The sequence below is a fragment of the Acinonyx jubatus genome, chromosome C1 (genome assembly GCF_027475565.1).
Source record: "Acinonyx jubatus isolate Ajub_Pintada_27869175 chromosome C1, VMU_Ajub_asm_v1.0, whole genome shotgun sequence".
Classification (NCBI taxonomy): Eukaryota; Metazoa; Chordata; class Mammalia; order Carnivora; family Felidae; genus Acinonyx; species Acinonyx jubatus.
Window position 1 is genome coordinate 64508878 of NC_069381.1, and position 18703 is coordinate 64527580.

Here is an 18703-nt window from a genome sequence, read left to right on the forward strand (position 1 = left end):
AGCACATGGAAAAAGGGAATGTACAGTTAAATTTTTATATTTTGGAACACAAGCTAGATTTTATGTCAGCTGTTCTGAGAAGTGTGTGTGCAGGCATGTGTGTGTTAGGGGTGGGAATAGGGTAGGGAGCTCTTGAACTGTTTATAGACAGGTCTATTTGTGTATGTCCAGGCATTGGAAGGCCTTTTTAGAAATTGCTTCACTGCTTAGACAGAATTCTGTATTGTGAGATCTCTTTCAGTTGGCAACAGTGGAAAACCTTACCAAACTGACCTGTGCAGAAAAGGGCATCTTATAAATCAACTGTCCACGAGGGGTGCTGGCATTAACAAAGCTCCGTGTAGGGGCTGTACGGTGTGATCAGGACCCAGTTTCTTGCTCTTTCTTCTCTGCTGCCCGAGGCATCAGCTTCATTATTCCTATATTATCTTAAGGTTAGCTCCACATTCTGTCCCGAGATGGAGGTCAGCAACTACTGAGACTGTGTGCTTCCTTATTCAGTGCAGAACAGAAAAGGAGCATGTCCTTGTCTCAGAATTTCTAGCAAAAGTCCTTAGATTCATTCTGCCTTAACTGACTTTGGTCACATCATCATCTCTGAAACAGTCACTTGTGATGAAGGGAATCGGATAGGTTGGCCCATCCCTGAAGCTGAGAGCAGCCAGCTTCCCCTGAACCACAGTGACCCTCAAATGATCGCTGGGTACTGAGAAGGCAACCAATGGAATGGATACTGGAGGGCCTCCACTGCTGAATGCCTCCATGAGAGGTTGGGTTTAAACTCAGCCACTTTGGAGAATCTGAGTGGAACAATGGGAGGGAGGGTCATGTGTTATTTCCATGCTCCTGTAAATTGAAGGGGGAAAATCATAGTTTTATGGAAAAGATTAAATAGAATAAAAAGGAGACCTCTATTTGAAGTGACAAGTCTCTGAATACTGTCAGAAAACCAATGCAAGTGTTTCTGATGGGGAGAGAGTTTTGGGAAGAGATTTCTCCTCCCCAGGTTGAAATGTACCAGGAGAAACCTTCTATGATATGAGCCAGGCCACTGGGCTGACCAAAGTATTATACATTAGCTGTGTGAATGCTTAAAACAAAACCCTATTTAGGTGGTGGTCTTTTATGGATGAGGACTTGTTCCCTGTGAACAGAAGAGCTGGGATTTGAACTCAGGTTTTCTGAACTCTACCTTGTTCACTGAGACTCTACCAAGGTAGAGTCTGAACTCTACCTTGTTCACTGAGTAAGTGTTAGATGTAGCTGTGTCTGTCTGTACCCATCTCCTGTTGAAATCCTGGCTTTGGTCTTCCTTATGAAAGTGATGATCCATACTGTAGGCCAACTAGAGCCCTCATGGGACCAGAACAGAACCTTGTTCTGCAGACGTGAGGAGAATGCCCATTTCACCACCTTGTCACTCTGTGTCAGTTGGGGATCTAAGCCATGTTGTATGTGCCCCTCCTGAAAACAGGGCTATAGTTTTTGTCAGTCTCTTATTTCTCCAGAGGTCAGGGTCAAACTAGAGGTAGACATCTGTCTTCTCTGCTTCCTCATTCCTCCACTTCATGGTATAGCAGAGACTGGAGGGTGGGCTAATTATTGAAAATGCCCATTAAAATGGGGTATCATAAAGAATTATACTAGTGTGTATAAATATCTTATTTAAAAATGTATACATCATTTTACTGTTTTTTTTTTTTTTTGATGTAAAAATCCCTTTGAGTAGAGGACACAGATTGGAGTTCTGTGAGGTCTTACATAATTACAATCTTCATGCATATCTGTGGGTTCTGTTTCATTTTAAAAAACTAGATATGTGAAATGCTGGATGTTTATTTTTTTTATTTTTTATTAAAAAAAAATTTTTTTTTTAACGTTTATTTATTTTGAGACAGAGAGAGATAGAGCATGAACGGGGGAGGGGCAGAGAGAGAGGGAGGCACAGAACCGGAAGCAGGCTCCAGGCTCCAAGCCATCAGCCCAGAGCCCGATGCGGGGCTCGAACTCATGGAACATGAGATCGTGACCTGAGCTGAAGTCGGATGCTCAACCGACTGAGCCACCCAGGCGCCCCGAAATGCTGGATGTTTAAAAATATTTTTCCTAATCTCCTAGTGTTGTCTTGCTTACATCTTTTTTTTTTTTTTTTTTTTTTTTTTTTTTTTTTTTTTTTTTGCATCTGCCCTCATGGAATCTTTCCAAAGCTGTTAACCTACTTTTCCTGACAATAACTCCTTGGTTCACACTTACTTCATCAGTGCATGTACTTTTAAATTAAATTACATAATTAGAGTAACAGATACAATTGCCACAAAATGGGCTTGGGAACAAGTGTGACTGCTTCTTGGTGACCTCCCCCTCAACTATGGGAGCAGCTGTGTAACCACAGCTGTGTGTGTCCTGTGGTCTATGTCATCTGCAGCAGGTGGGTAGTCTGTATGCTTCACAGGAGTGAGGAGCCCTGAATCTAGCAAATCCAGCCAGCTGCAGGCTGGCTACTAGTGTCTACTGGACGAACTGCGTCTCTCTCTGAACTCAGCCCCAAGAGAGGTCTCATGTAAACTTGTTCATGGGAAGTGTGAAGTGACTGACTTAGGGTTTGGCCTCGTTAGTTAGACATGCTTAGGCCGGTTTGCCAAAAGTAGGCCAGACGAGAAACTTGCACAGTCTTCAAAACATTCAGCACAGAAGGACAGAACTTGTTTTTTTCTCCTGCGGGTAAACAGGACCATCCTGTTTTCATGTATGAACTGGTGATTTATGTCCCTGAATCATAAGATCATAGAGAAACATGGCTTCTGTTCCTTAGCTGTAAAAGCTGCCTTTCGGGAGGTTGGTCCAAGCCAGAACTTAAAATTTAATATTTGGTGCCACCGAGTGGTTGGTTTTGAGATAACTACCTTAATGGAGAAGGATGGTTTGACAAATAATGACTTAAAAAAAAACTGGGGTGAATTGGCAGAGCACAAAGGATTTTTAGGACGATGATTACATGCTACTGGAGCAACTGGGTGGCTCAGTCACCTGAACGTCTGACTTCAGCTCAGGTTGTGATCTCACGGTTTGTGAGTTCGAGCCCCACATTAGGCTTGCTGCTGTCAGCACAGAGCCCACTTTGGATCCTCTGTCCCCATCTCTCTCTACCCCTCCTGTGCTTGCACTCTCTCTGCCAAAAATAAATAAACATTAAAAAAAAATTGTATGCTCATCAAAACCCATAAAATACCTAGGAATAAATCTAACCAAAGAGGTGAAAAATCTATACACTGAAAACTATGGAAAGCTTATGAAAGAAATTGAAGAAGACACACAAAAAAATGGAAGAATATTCCATGCTCTTGGATTGGAAGAACAAGTATTGTTAAAATGTTGATACTGCCCAAAGCAATCTACATATTCAATGCAATTCCTATCAAAATGACACCAGCATTACTCACAGAGCTAGAACAAACAATCCTCAAATTTGTATGGAACCAGAAAATATCCCTAATAGCCAGCGCAATCTTGAAAAAGAAAACCAAAGCAGGAGGCATCACAATCCCGGACTTCAAGCTGAATTACAAAGCTGTCATCATCAAGATAGTATGGTACTGGTGCAAGAACAGACACTCAGATCAATGGAACAGAATAGAGAACCTAAAAATGGACCCAGAAATGTATGGCCAACTAATCTTCGACAAAGCAGGAAAGAATATCCAATGGAATAAAGACAGTCTCTTCAGTGAATGGTGCTGGAAAACTGGACAGCCACATGCAGAAAAATGAATCTGGACCACTCTTACACCCATACCCCAAAATAAACTCAAAATGGATGAAAGACCTCAATGTAAGACAGGAAGTCATCAAAATCCTTGAGAAAGCAGGCAAAACCCTCTTTGACATTGGCCACAGCAACTTCTTACTCAACAAGTCTCCAGAGGCAAGGGAAACAAAAGCAAAAATGAACTACTGGGACCTCATCAAAATAAAAAGCTTCTGCACAGCAAAGGAAACAATCAGCAAAACTAAAAGGCAACCAATGGAATGGGAGAAGATATTTGCAAACGACATATCAGATAAAGGGTTAGTATCCAAAATCTAGAAAGAACTTCTCAAACTCAACACCCAAAAAACAAATAATCCAGTGAAGAAATGGGCAAAAGACAGGAATAGACACTTCTCCAAAGAAGACATCCAGATGGCCAACCGACACATGAAAAAATGCTCCACATCACTCATCATCAGGGAAATACAAAATCAAAACCACCATGAGATACCACCTCACAGCTGTCAGAATGGCTAACATTAACAACTCTGGCAACAACAGATGTTGGCGAGGATGCAGAGAAAGAGGATCTCTTTTGCACTGCTGGTGGGAATGCAAGCTGGTGCAGCCACTCTGGAAAACAGTATGGAGGTTCCTCAGAAAACTTAAAACAGAACTTCCCTATGACCCAGCAATTGCACTGCTAGGTATTTATCCAAGGGACACAGGTATGCTGTTTCAAAGGGACACGTGCACCCCCATCTTTATAGCAGCGCTGTCAACAATAGCCAAAGTATGGAAAGAGGCCAAATGTCCATTGACAGATGAATGGATAAAGAAGACGTGGGGTGTGTGTGTATATATATACATATATATGTATGTGTATATATGTATACAAACACACAATGGAGTATTACTCGCCAATCAAAAAGAATGAAATCTTGCCATTTGCAACTATGTGGATGGAATTAGAGATGTTATGTTAAGCAAAGTCAGAGAAAGACAAATATCATATGAGGACTTTAAGATACAGAATAGATGAACACAAGGGAAGGGAAGCAAAAAATATAAAACCAGGGAGGGGGACAAAACAGAAGAGACTCATAAATATGGAGAACAAACAGAGGGTTGCTGGAGGGGTGGTGGCAAGGGGGATGGGCTATAAGTGGGTAAGGGGCATTAAGGAATCTACCCCTGAATACATTGTTGCACTATCTGCTAACCAACTTGCATGTAAATTAAAAGAAAAATTACATGCTACTGTGATGGTGGATAAATTTTCCAAACCCATAGAAAGTACAACATCAAGAGTGAACCGTAACGTAAACCACAGACCTCGAGTAATGATGTGTCAGGTCTGTTGATGTGTAGGTCTGTTGATTGTACCAAATTTATCACTGTGGTGGCAAATGGTGATAAAAGGGAAAACTGTACACATGTGGAGGCAGGAGGCATATGGGAAATTTGTCTTCTCAGTTTTGAACCTAAAACTGTTTTAAAAAATAAAACATTTAAAGAAGCAAACCTTCCAGGGGCACCTGGGTGGCTGAGTTGGCTAATCATCCAACTCTTGATTTCGGCTCAGGTCATGATATCATGGTTTGTGGGATCGAGCCTCAGGTTAGGCTCTGTGCTGACAGCATGGAGCCCGTGTGGGACTCTTTCTCTTTCTGCCCCTTCTCCGCTCTCTCCTTCTCTCTTTCAAAATAAATATTAAAAAAAAAAAAAACAAACTTAAAAAACCCTTCATTCTACGTGCATTTTCCTTTCTAGCTACTGGTGTTTTAAGAGCAAGGTAAGATAGAGACATCATCTAGGGAAACTGGCTGACTTCTCCAGCCTGGATGACAGTCCCTTGATAAAACTCCAGAGGCTGGGTCCTTAGCTTTGTAAACCTCAGAAACCTTTTATTTTCACTGTCGTTAGAGTTGTCCAATTTTCCAGGGTTCTATCCTGCTGACCAAACTTACAAGAGACTTGTTAAGTCAGAATGCTAGTGTAGTAGTTTAGTTAGAAATGTGTGTGAAGTGGTAGACCAAAACACCTGTGTTAGCTGAGCAGTTCATTTTCCACCCTATAGGAAATGTTTATGGGGAGACAGGTTATACTGAGTAGGTTGCTTAGTGAAATCACAGTGGTGTGGTGTGTGTGTGTGCACGCACGTGTGCGTGTGTGTGGGGGGGGTGTGGAAGGGGTGAGTGGTGTAAGGTTGTTTATCTTGAAGGTTAATATTAAGCTGAGACTGTCTTGAGTGCTTTAGGTCTGTACGTCACTCTGAGGTGGTGATGATGACAGACCTCATCTTTTTCTTTGGGCACGCTTCTGGAAATTCTGTGCTGAAAATCTTCCATTAATTTGTTCTTCCCTCAGGGCACAGTATGACTGGCAAGGCAAATGCAGTAGACTTGCTGATAAAGCTCTGGTTGCTGGAGAATCTGTCTGGTCATGATGATTGGCATTAATGTCATCAGCTTAGGAGAACTGGTCTCTTTATTGTGTGATAATTTTAAATAATTTCATTCTCCAAGGAAAGCTTTTTTTCTTTCTTTCTTTTTTTTTTTTTAATGTTTATTTTTGAGAGAGGGAGACACAGAATTCAAAGCAAGCTCCAGGCTCTGAGCTGTTAGCACAGAGCCCAACGCGGGGCTCAAACTCACAAACTGTGAGATCATGACCTGAGTCAAAGTTGGACGTTTAACCAACTGAGCCACCCAGGCACCCCAGAGGAAAACTTGTTTTATGTTTTGGTGATTCTGTCCCCGGTTACAAGTTACAATTAATATATAAAATCCTTAATTACTTTGGTGTAGATTCCCAATAGCAAAACAGTACTTGCTGAAGATGGGAATGATTCTAGATTCTATGTCAGCAAGAAAGCATATTTGCAGGACACTTGATGTCTGTCTGGAGAGCTTTGTACATCCCTCACTACCTACTTGCATGTACCAGCCTGTCCTGTGGCTCCTCATTGGAGCTCCGTTATCTCCGGTTGGTGGTAGGGCATCTTCCTGCCCCACCTCTGTACTTTGTCCCAAACTGCTGCCACAGAGTCCTTGGTCAAGGGTGCTTGGGGATATTTGTGAACTTATGAGTTGGTAGCCTGTGACTGGAATTGGATCCACACATCTTTTATTTTTGCTAATACGTTGTTTTTAAAGATTTGGCTTAATTGGAAAAACTTAAAAATCAGGAGTTTCATAGAGAACTGAGTATCCAGTTTCTTTGCAAACAAGTAGATTCAACTATGCGGGGCCCACATTTCCCCAGGGCAGTAAGTTATTGGAGTAAGTTATTGGCCTAGATAGGGCATGTGCTTTGGAGTTATCCTCAGTCCCCGCCCTACCCTTTCACTCATTTATGTCACTACTTAGTATGGGGTGACTCCTGGTACGTAGGAAAAACAAACAAAAAACCAAAACACAACAAGCCTAAGGAAAGCAGTGGCTTTCCGTGGATTTTTGTTCTCTGTTCTTTTACCGACTTTCTGAGGAGAATTCCTTCCTTGAAACTTATTCCTAGCCTCTTTAGAATCCTGCTTCTCTCAGTATGACATCTCTGAATATATCCCTTGTGTTTGCAAGAGGTACGGTGTTGGAGTGTCATTGAGGAAAGCCTACAGACTTGGGGTTACAAGACCTGGATTTGAATCCCAGCTCTGTTCCTTATGGAGTCCAATTTCCTTTTCTGTAAAATGAGGGCTATAACTTACATCATAGGTTGGTATGAGTATTAAATGAGTTTTGTATATAGAGCATCAAGCAGAGGGTAGGTACTTCAGTAGGAGTGCCTCCACTCCTCTCTTCTATCCAGACGTGAATCCTTCATGACTTTAATGAAGTCCAGCTGAACTTCTGCCTCTGCTCTCCTGTTACTTACATCCCTTTATTATAATAACGCCAACTGTTTTATTTTTTATTCTTTTTAACTCTTAGTGCTTTCCAACTATATTTAAAATATTTCCCTTTTATTTTTGTAACCAGACTGTATGTGGAATATAAGAATAACAATGGCAGGCGAATTTTTTTTTTTTTTTTTAGGAAATTCTATAAGAAGACATGTCTTCTATTAAATGTCTAATTGTGTATATAGTTTTATGATGGAAAATACATTTACATTTATAGAAATCTGTTGAAATTCTTTCTGAATATACACACCTTTCTCCATCTATTATATGTTTATAGAAATAGAACCAAGGTCAAAAGCTGGAAAGTCCTCAGCAGGAAAAATTAGTACTGGAAGGGAGACACTTCGCCTGAGATCAAAGGGTCCTGCCACCGTGGAAGAAATGGTAGGTTATGTTTATTTAACTCCCATTTTGCTTGGAAATGTGTGGATATTCATGTTTATTAGAGCTGGGAATAAAGCTGGAAATAAAGCCACAAAATTAAACAGGGTACCATATACGCTAAAGCAAGGACTTTAATTCAATGCCTGCTTAAATAATACGAAGATTACTGAAAGCATTTAAGAAGGAAACATAAGTAAGTCCAAGAGAAGAAATTGTGATCTATGGCCATCTTCAGCTACCTGCTGAGAACATTTGCTAGAGTCTGTAGACATGTGGACTGGCTCAAACACTTAACCAGAATTCTCTGAGAGGCAAGAGAAAGTCTCAGAGCCACTGGTAGTAGCAGGCATACTTAAGATTTTGATAATGAAATACTATATTCATGAACTCCGGTCTCCTCGGGTAAAACATTTCCTCATCACCTTTGACTTTTGTCTTTCGTGACCAATGTCCCTTTTATCAGCAAACCCTGGTGGGTCTACCTCCACAATAGAACATAATCCAACAACTTGTCACCATCTCTGCCCTCCTCATCTGGCCCAAGGCACTTACATCTTGTCTTGAATGTTGCAGTCGCCTTGTATTCAGTCTTCCTGTGTTTACCCTTGTCCTCTTTCCCTCTGTGCTTAGCGCATCAGCCAGAATTAAAAGTACAAGTGGTTGCTTTTCTGTTCCATACTCTCCAGTGTCTTCCCATTGCACTCAGAATAAAAGCTAAAGTCCTTGGAGTGAGCAACATGATCTGACTCTGCATTTCTTCCCTGATCTCGTTGCCCACCACTCCTCTCCTCTCCTGGCTCTCGCTGCTTCAGCCACATGGGTCTCCTTGCTGTCCCCAAATATTCCAGATACATCCCATCTCCATGTCTCTGTACTGTTGTTACCTCTGCCTGTCCACTTACAGGCGTGACTCACTCCCTTGACTTCTTCAGGTTTCTGTCCACATATTGCTTTATCTAAAAGGCCTTCTTTGAGTATCTTGCTTAAGTAGCAATTCCTGACACTCCTCTCCCTGCCCAATCTTCCTTGCCCTTAATTTTCTTTAAAGCACTAAGCACAATAGGACACATTACCTGTTTAGTTCTTTTTTTCACAGGTCTTGTTCATTGCTGTAACCACAGCACCTAGAACAGTACCCGACACATCAAAGTAGCACAAATCTTTGCTGAATTAATAAACAGTTATTTAAACTTGAGAAGAGTAGGGTTTTGCTGATTGACTTGGTCAGTGTTTTTTTTATTAAAAAATTTTTTTTAATGTTTGTTTATTATTGAGAGACAAGACCGAGCATGAGCAGGGTAGGGGCAGAGAGAGGGAGTCACAGAATCTGAAGCAGGCTCCAGGCTCTATGCTGTCAGCACAGAGCCCGACGTGGGGCTCGAACTGACAAACTGCGAGATCATGACCTGAGCTCAAGTCAGACGCCTAACCAACTTAGCCACCCAGGTGCCCCTGACTTGGTCAGTTTTTAAGTGAAAAACACCAAAAGGAGAAGAGACCAATGGAGGGAGGAAGGGTGAAAGGAGAGAATAGCAGGGGTTAAGGGTGACAGGGGTAGTGAGGATTCAGGGTGGCACATGGTGGTCTGCTCTCCCAGGGAAGACTGTGGTGATGAAGTCCTCCTGTAGACAATGGGGAGGTCAGGCATGTGTCTGAGGCGAGGGAGCTCCAGCAGGCAGGGCATAGGCACCAGAGATGGCTGGTTCATATTGGCCTAGGGCTCTCCATGTGTTTGAAGAGCAGAGTGAGCAAGTTTTCAGAGTGGGATCCCAGAGTTTTGTTAGGTGACGATGCCCAGGATCATTCATGGGGGTGGTTTGTTGGAGCAGACACTCAAAGAACCGTGAGGCCAAAGTTGTACTTTCAAATGTTTGAGTCCCCTAGGATGTTGTCAGTTTGGGGGAATCCAGAGAAAGATTCTGAGTCAGGTACCTAGGTCTTGGATAGTGAATGAAAGGATTGATGTGGATGCAAGGGGCAAGGAAGAGACTGGGGAGAGCCAAAAGTATTTTACAAATGAGACTTGAGGAGGTATGTGAAAAACTCATGGCAGTGACATCTGGTAGTTCCGAGTTTTTACTTTTCCAGTGTCCTGTGCACTTTTTTTTTTTTTTTGAGAGGGTGCAAGTGAGTTAGAGGCAGAGAAGGGGAGAGAGAGAAAGTGGGGTGGGGTCACCTGAAGTGGACTCAGACTCCTAGATGTTGAGATCATGACCTGAGCCTAAGTCAGATGCTTAACCAACTGAGCCACCCAGGTGCCCTCAGTGTCCAGCACACCCTTGGGCACATTGATGCAGGCCAGTAAATGTTTATTGCATGAATGAACAAACCTGAGTAGGAGAGGAATCTGGAAGAGAGTGGAAGACAGTGAGAGGGAGCTGGCAAGGGGAGCCAGGAGAATGCCCACTGCTTTCTAGTCCAGGCTGTGAGGAACAAAGGACAGATCTTAAAACCACTTGCAAAGGGGTCAGAGGCAGGCAGAAAACTCAATGTCACTTCAGGAGGAGGTCATCTTTGCTTAGTTAACATAATTAGTATTTGTTGAGTACCTGCTGTTTATAAGGTGTTGGGATGAAAAGGAGCAGCTGAAGATCTGTCTGGGGATGTAGGAAAGATTCATTTGAAGATAAACTTCTAAAACTCCATTCCTAGGGTCGCCTAGGTTGCTCAATTAAGTGTCTGACTTTGGCTCAGGTCATGATCTCACAGTTCGTGAATTCGAGCCCTGAGTTGGGCTCTGTGCTGACAGTTGGAGCCTGGAGCCTGCTTAGGATTCTGTGTCTCCCTGTCTCTGTCCCTCCCCTCCATGCACTCTGTCTCTGTGTCTCAAAAATAAATGTTAAAAAAAAATTTAAAACTCCATTCCTATTTTCATAGCCTATTTCATTAAATAGAGTAATTGAAAATAGCCCAATTCAAAGGAAAAGGCTAGTTTGTTGCTAATGTTAAATTTGGTGCAAAGGACTTATGATCTAAAGAATTTATAGATCTGAAACAAATCACCTCCTTATAACCTAGCACAGATTCTGAAAAGTGTGGAAGATATTCCACCTGCATACCTCATAAATTATTTGGTATGTGTTTCTTGAGACAGGCATAGTCCAGGTGCTGGTGATACAAAGATGAATAAAAACCTTGTTTTTCTTTTAAAGGGAGAGAAGTATTGAAAGAAGCCATTAAAAACTAGGGAATAGGGTTAATGTCAGAGGAGAGCTGATCAGCTGCTGTCAGGGATAGGGAGAGGTGGGAGGGAATTTCTATCCTAAAGAAATGGTTGAGTTGGTTAAAGATGGGGAGAAGAGTGTTCTAGGCCTGAAAAAATGATGGGCTTGGGATGTTATAAGCATCCATGGGATTGGGATTTGGGGGTGCTAGAGGGATCTGGTTGGGGGGTGAGGAGGCCTGGGTCAGGATGTGAAAGGTCTGTGGAATTGGGGAAGCCATTTAAAAATTGTGAGGAGAGTGGGGAGCCTGAATGACTCAGTCGGTTGAGTGTCTGACTTCGGCTCAGGTCATGATCTCATGGGTCATGCATGAGTTTGAGCCCTGCATTGGGCTCTGTGCTGACAGCTCAGAGCCTGGAGCCTGTTTCAGATTCTGTGTCTCCCTCTGTCTCGGCTACCCATGCCTCCCCGCTGCTCGCATTCTGTCTCTCTCAAAAATAAACGTTAAAAAAAAATATTTTGAGGAGAGCAATATAGTTTTGTGTTTTGTGTTTGTGAAAAATCCCTTGGTTCTAAGGGATGGGTTGTTGAGCAGGGTGGGTTTGAGAGGGTGAAGATTGCAGGCAGGGAGAAAAATTAGGAAACTTCTGCAAATATGAAAAAATTGAGGGCTAAACCCAGACAATCAGAATGTGAGTGGGGAAGAGGTGATGAGATCACGAGCTATTTAGGGGGTGGAATGGTAAAATTGTGTATGAGAAGTAGTGATACTTGTTACAAAACTTAACAATATGGCTGGCTGGCTACAAAGGTGAACACCCAAGTTACTTTGCATGGACTGTTGATTTACACAGAGCATCCAAAATACACCATAAAGAAGGCAAGAGTGGTATATTGTACCTGTTTTTCTAAGGCTTAGTTCGTATAAATAAGAACATGAGAAAGTTGTGATAATATCCTCAATGAAATAAAAATAAAATGGTATTTGTAATAAAATGCATATTTTTAATAAGTTTGGAGAACACAAAGCAACATATATTTTTAACTGTCTTAAAAGCATTATGAATTTCTTACAATCTAATCTTGAATTCTGCGTTTGTACCAGTAGTTGATTATTTTACATCTTTGGGTAATTTCTTTTTTAGCTATGAAGCCATTAAGACCAAGTATTGAAATCAACTGAATGTAGAAACAAACTTTGCCAACGTTAAACCAAGATTTTCAAAGAATAATGTATCCAATCATGTTTTTCACTCTAACCTTTAATAATTTTAGGAAGAACAAAAATATTTCGGTACCATTAATACATAAAAATTAACTATTGTTTCAGCATCTTCTCCTTTTATAACATTTCTGTGTATTTCATAATGTATATAATACATTAATATAGTAATACATGTATTTATGAAAGATACATACTGTGAAAAGATGACTAAAGAAGGGGTGCCTGGCTGGTTCAATCAGTAGAGCATGTGACTCTTGATCTCGGGATCATGAGTTTGAGCCCCATATTGGGTGTAGAGCTTACATAAAAAAAATAAAAATAAAATGCCACAAATAAAAAAAAATTAAAGACAATTTAGGTGATACAAATTTTATTCATGAAGTGGACAGTCCCCTTTCAGACAATTGCAAAATGGGTTAGATGACAAGATTTGTAGGATAAAGATTAAAGAACAAATAAGAGAGAAATAGAAAATCTCTGATTGTCTGGGGCTAGTCAATCTTGTTTGGTGTGAGGAGTCCTAGAGTTCGCTTGATATTTGGGGGTGGGCTGACTGGATTATACTGCGTTTCTGGTCAAGCATAGTATTTACAGGGACAAGAAAGTTAGATAACATGACACTTTGGACAGCATGGCTCCATCTTGGGCCCAGAAAGTTATTTCAACAATACAGTAAAATTAAATAAAAAATAGTAAGAGTATATGTTCACAAATGTTTTACCCTGGGGATGAGCCATTAAAAGGTTTGGAGACCCTTCATCTGCATGATGAGGACCAAAGCCCTTTTCATGGCACACAGGAACCCCTAAGACCAAGTCCTGTCTGGGTATACTCTTTTTTATCAGACTCTGAGTTCACATAGACTTTGCATATCTATTGCAATAGTTTTTTTTTTTTTTTTCAACGTTTATTTATTTTTGGGACAGAGAGAGACAGAGCATGAACGGGGGAGGGGCAGAGAGAGAGGGAGACACAGAATCAGAAACAGGCTCCAGGCTCTGAGCCATCAGCCCAGAGCCTGACGCGGGGCTCGAACTCCCGGACCGCGAGATCGTGACCTGGCTGAAGTCGGACGCTTAACCGACTGCGCCACCCAGGCGCCCCTGCGATAGTTTTTTTAAGATTTTGTTTTTAAGTAATCTCTACATACAACGTGGAGCTTGAACTCACAAGCCTGAAATCAAGTCACATACTCTACCAACTGAGCCAGCCAGGTGCCCGTATTTGCAATACTTCTATTTGCAGTAACCTCTCCTGCTTATCTTCTACCAGTTTATCTTTGAAAACAGTTTTTTTTTTCTTAGCAAGCAAGCAGGGAGGGGAAGAGTGGGGGGGGGGAGGGAGGGATACACAGAATCAGAAGCAGGTGCCAGGGTCTGAGCTGTCAGCACAGAGCCTGGCGTGGGGCTTGAACTCACGAACAGCGAGATCATGACCTGAACCAAAGTCAGATGCTTAACCGACTGAGCCACCCAGACACCCCTGAAAACACAGTTTTTAAGTCACCTTTTTTCAAGTCCTCTGTGACTTCTAAGAGATTTAAGTTTACCTTGTCTGTGATGCCTCTTATATCCTTTAAAATTTTTCCTTATTATTACATATTTATTTTCACAGTTGTCTCCCTTTCTGGATTGTCAGCTACTTGGAGACTGTGTTCTGTTTCTCCTTTGAATCCATGGCACTTAACGCTGACACTAAAAATAAGTATTTACTGTATTGATTTGTATTGCATTACAGAGCACATTGGGGATAGATTTCCACTCAAATGAGCTGATGGACACAACCATGAACTGGCTCCAAATCAGAGTTTACCTTCCCTTAACATTCAAGAGATTTTATATAAAATAGTATCTTCTTTCTCTTGTCTTTGATAAAGCCCTCTGAAGCCAAAACAAGAGCAGTTGAGAAGATTGATGATCTTCTTGAATTGTACATGGGAATTCGAGATCCTGAGTTAGGTAAGAGTATACTATTTTGAAAAGTCTTATAGTTCTTAATTTGATGGAATTTAGTGCTTATTTATGTCCTGCATTTATACTTCGTGATAAAAATTATTTGTGGAATAAGAAAAACATAATGAAAATGTAATAAAAGAATAATGAAAAGACCTGACCCTTACCATTTACTAGCTGTGAGGCATTAAGACTCAAGTCGACTTTTCTAAACTTAAGTTTTTAATCTACAAACTATAAACTGTAATAACAGCCTTCCTTCATAGGCTTGCTTTATGGATTTAAAATATATATGTGAACAGGTTTCATTACAGGACACATGAAATGTTTTTGCTACAGATCTGTGTCAATTAAATTGTATATTGGGATATCGAAGTTGTGCACACTTAATACAATTACTGAGACCCTGTGAACAATGGATCAGAAATCTGAAGAGGAAGGACATGCCTGGTGTATGACTGATAAGGGCAGTTGAGCAGTTCAATTTCTGTGTATTTCTTGTGTCGTCATTAAGATATCAGGGTTTTGATTTGTCAAGTAAGACTATCCATTGCAAATAACAAAGCAACAACAAGCTGAATTCCAGCTGACTTAAGGAATAAAAGGGGGGACGTGTTTGGTTCTTATAACTGAAAAATCTAGAGATAGATCCTGGCTTCAAGAATGGCTAGACCTGGAGTTCTTAGGCTATCACCAGGATGTGGTTTCTCTTCTTTTCCTTTGGGCTGCATTTTAGGCCCCCCTACCTAGTGTCCTCTGGCAACTTCAGGCCCTCCCTCATGGAGTCCAAATGATGGCCATGGCTTCATCCTCTACAACTTAGTGTCAAGCATGATGGGAAAGAGGGAAGACCTTTTCCAAGTCATTCGAACAAAATGCTGAGGATTGACTCTGATTGGCTTGATTGGGTCACTGAGGCAGCAGTTTTTGGGTGCAGGGGGCAGGATGGTTAGATCTGAGTCAAATGCTCCAGCTCTGGAGCTGAGAGTGACTGGAATACTAGGGTTGAGCTGGTCAAAGTCCTGGCCTTTCCCATGTAGAAGCCAGGAAAATGTGCCTTTGAGAAGGGCAGATGGATGCTGGATGACGAAAGAGTAATGCACACTGTGGTGATGTGGTTTGTGTCTATATGCATCGGTGTGTGAGTGTGTGTGCACACACGTGTTGTTTGGATCAGCTACTTAATACAATTTTTTAAGCCAAAGACTTGGACTGTTATGTTTACCTGCTGCCAAGTAAAGTGTTTTACTGTAGCTCAGGTAGAGTATTTGAAACTCATTCTTCCTTTTCTACTTTAACTCACCTTCCTTTTTTCCTATAGAGTCTATTCTTATTTTTTCCTGCCTGTCTGACCTAAAATAAAATTTCTGTGTTGGACATACAGATGCTGCCTGTAACTTAAGAAAAATTGATATTCTTTTTTAGTTCCTTGGTTCAGAATATAAAATTTGCATGAAATAGATACTTGCTCCACACAGACAAGAAGTTAAAGGTGAAATTATCCTATAGAAAGCCAGGGTCTTAAAATTTTTCTCAACCTTTTTGCATTTGGAAAAACAGATTTGTGTGAGGTAGGTCTATGGAAATTATGCAAATGAAGACAAAGGGGATTTAGAAATGGCAGTGCTCTTATTGCTGGAAACATAATCTCTATCTCTATTGAGAAGAGAAGCTGAGAAGTTTTCAAACCATATAACTGAATATTATACTATTCAGAAACTAGCATATCAATGCTAGATCTTGATGAACTCAAATTTAGGAGAACCATACTTTTCACAGGGGAGAATTTAAAACTGTCTTTAGAACTTAATTTTGGGAATAGGCCAGGGGTGCCTGGGTGGCTCAGTTGGTTAAGCGTCCTACTCTTGGTTTCAGCTCAGGTCATGATCCCGTGTGGTTCATGAGATTGAGCCCCATCTTAGGCTCTGTGTTGACAGCCAGAGCCTGCTTGGGATGGATTCTCTTGCCATCTCTTTGTCCCTCCCCTACTCATGCGTGTGTGCGTGCTGTCTGTCTCTGTCTCTCTCTCTCAAAAATTAAAAAATTTTTTTTGGGTACAGGCCTTATATTACTTAGGTATAAATTGGGAATAAATAAATTTTGCTCTTTTGTTATTAAATATATACAAGTATACATGGAAGAACAATTGGACAGTGGAGTAATTATGAATGAATTAAGAAGCAGTTCTTTAGGAATCAGTTTCTTTTACTCTGAAAAATTCAGTGCACTAAACATTGCTCACAAATTCGTTGTAAATTAACTTGTAATCCCATTGTAAAGTTAGTCATCTGTAACAAATTCCTCCAATGACATGGAAAGTCATTATCATTATACATGATTACCAATGTGATCAGTCATCTAGGGAGGTAAAGTTTAAGGAAAGTAATTATTTGAAGAATGTAAACCATTGTTAAATTAGGAATTTCTGTCATTATTCAGATATGATTAGCATGAAGTACAAATCACAATTGTGACACTGATTCAACAGACAAATGAATATATTTGCTTGCTATTCTCAGTGTTCTTAGCATTCAGAAATGTTAAGTCTTAAAATTGCAGTGACATCATGTTACTCTGGAGTTGTTAGTATAAATTTACATTAAAAAATGAAAAAAGTAATATGGCAGTAAAATGACTAAAACCAAAACACTATCCTCAAAAAGCATTGGGATGTATTTACCGCTTGAAAATGGAAAATAGTTGAAATGAGTTTAGGAAGTAACCCCGAAGGAGACAGTGCTTTGTTTGGTTATAAAGTTAATCTGTGAATTATGACTTTTCAACTGACCCAATGCCCATATGTGTTGCCTTGGAATGTTATCCTTAGGGGAGAATTGAGTCTGGAAGATTTTGAGTCCTGTGACGCCTTATATGTGATTGACCTAACTTAATGAAAAGTTGTATCCTATAAGTTTCATATAAGTTAAGGCAACTGTGTAAACTATATATACAACTATAATATGTTCTGATACTGATTTAGGAGTTTGGAGATCACCCTAGCAATGTCAGAATTTTAGGATTTCTAATTTATTAAGGGATCCAGGGTGTGTGGAAAGGAAATTTGAATGATAGATTCTAAGTAATTTTTTCTCATAAAATATTTCTTAGTTCTTTTAAAAATATACAATAATGGTGTTTTAATAGAGATATTCTTAAGATGATTTTATTCAGTGAATTCAAAACAACCCTATAGAAAGTCATCCTTCTCAGATAAAGCCAATGAAATAGATTTTCATTAACAAGAAACCATATTCAACATTGGTTGTGTTTTTGATGCTTAACTCCTGTCTTGAGTTGCTTGAAATGGATTATTTATGAAAAGCCTTAAGGAAAATAAGTGCTAAAGACCCTCAATTGAAGGAAATACAACTACAGGTTTAATGGCTAACAGTGGTTATGACATCTTTATTTAATACTGCTATGTGTCATTTTATAGATTTGAAAACAGATGTAGAGAAGTTTGGTAACTTACCCAAAGTCAGCTAACAAGTTGAGCTGAGATTCAGTTCTGGGATTTTGATACCAGGATTTTTCATCTGAAATAATATATTATGTTTAAAAGCTTTAAGTATTTAAAAACTTAGTGGAAAATGTAGATTGATCTATAGTACCAAAATAAGTTTGTTGCTAATAAATGATGTTAAATTCAGTTGTGGGAAGGATATAAAGATATTTTCAAAATGGCCACTAGAGGGCAGCACTTAGCTGCTATATGTAGTCTAACAATTCGACTCTTTCAGTACAATTTTTTTCCCCCCAGATAGTATTTGGGTGTTAAGTATTATTGCAGATATTGTTACAGACAAAAAATATTTTGGTAGCTGTCATGTTAATGTGATATAACTTTATTAAAAGTGCTTCATTTTGCTTGAGTTTCATTTTGCTTTTCTTTTAATAAAGATAGTCTTTAATCAAAAAGGATAAAATTATACTAGTTTTTCGTGTAAGGATGTTGAAAATTTATGTTTATACTTTATTCATTAGCCAGATTTCATACATGTTTTAGTGCATGCTCCATTCTTAATTTCTTTGAAAATTCAAACAGCAAATTACTGTGTTTTAAAAAAGACTTATGAAACACTGTATTACATGTAGTGTTTCTAACACAACAGTGAAACTGCCTAATTGATATTTTTGTTATTTCTACCATACCAGGAGTTCTTTGAAGGCAGATACTTTGTTTTTAATCTCTGCTCCTACTACAGTAGCTCTCCTAGAGTAAATATTTGGTAATGCTTGTTGACTGTCCTTTGAAAGGCACAAAAATAGTGAATTCACAGAAAGTATGAGTCCTAACTTCATTAGTTTGATGCTTTAGCTCCTGGG

At 40.0% G+C, this 18703-nt stretch overlaps 1 protein-coding gene across 5 annotated transcripts in view; it reads left to right on the forward strand.

The window, feature by feature from the left end:
- Nucleotides 1-18703, forward strand: part of GIPC2 (GIPC PDZ domain containing family member 2) — a 171545-nt gene that overhangs the window by 57554 nt on the left and 95288 nt on the right. For 4 of the 5 annotated variants that reach the window (XM_053214292.1, XM_053214295.1, XM_015066251.3 and 1 more), the window contains 2 exons: nt 7930-8036; nt 14302-14383. In XM_053214292.1, the coding sequence (XP_053070267.1) occupies nt 7930-8036; nt 14302-14383 (189 nt within the window). Of the gene's footprint in view, nt 1-7929; nt 8037-14301; nt 14407-18703 lie in introns of all 5 variants that reach the window. The other variant, XM_053214293.1, reaches the window with a different exon arrangement.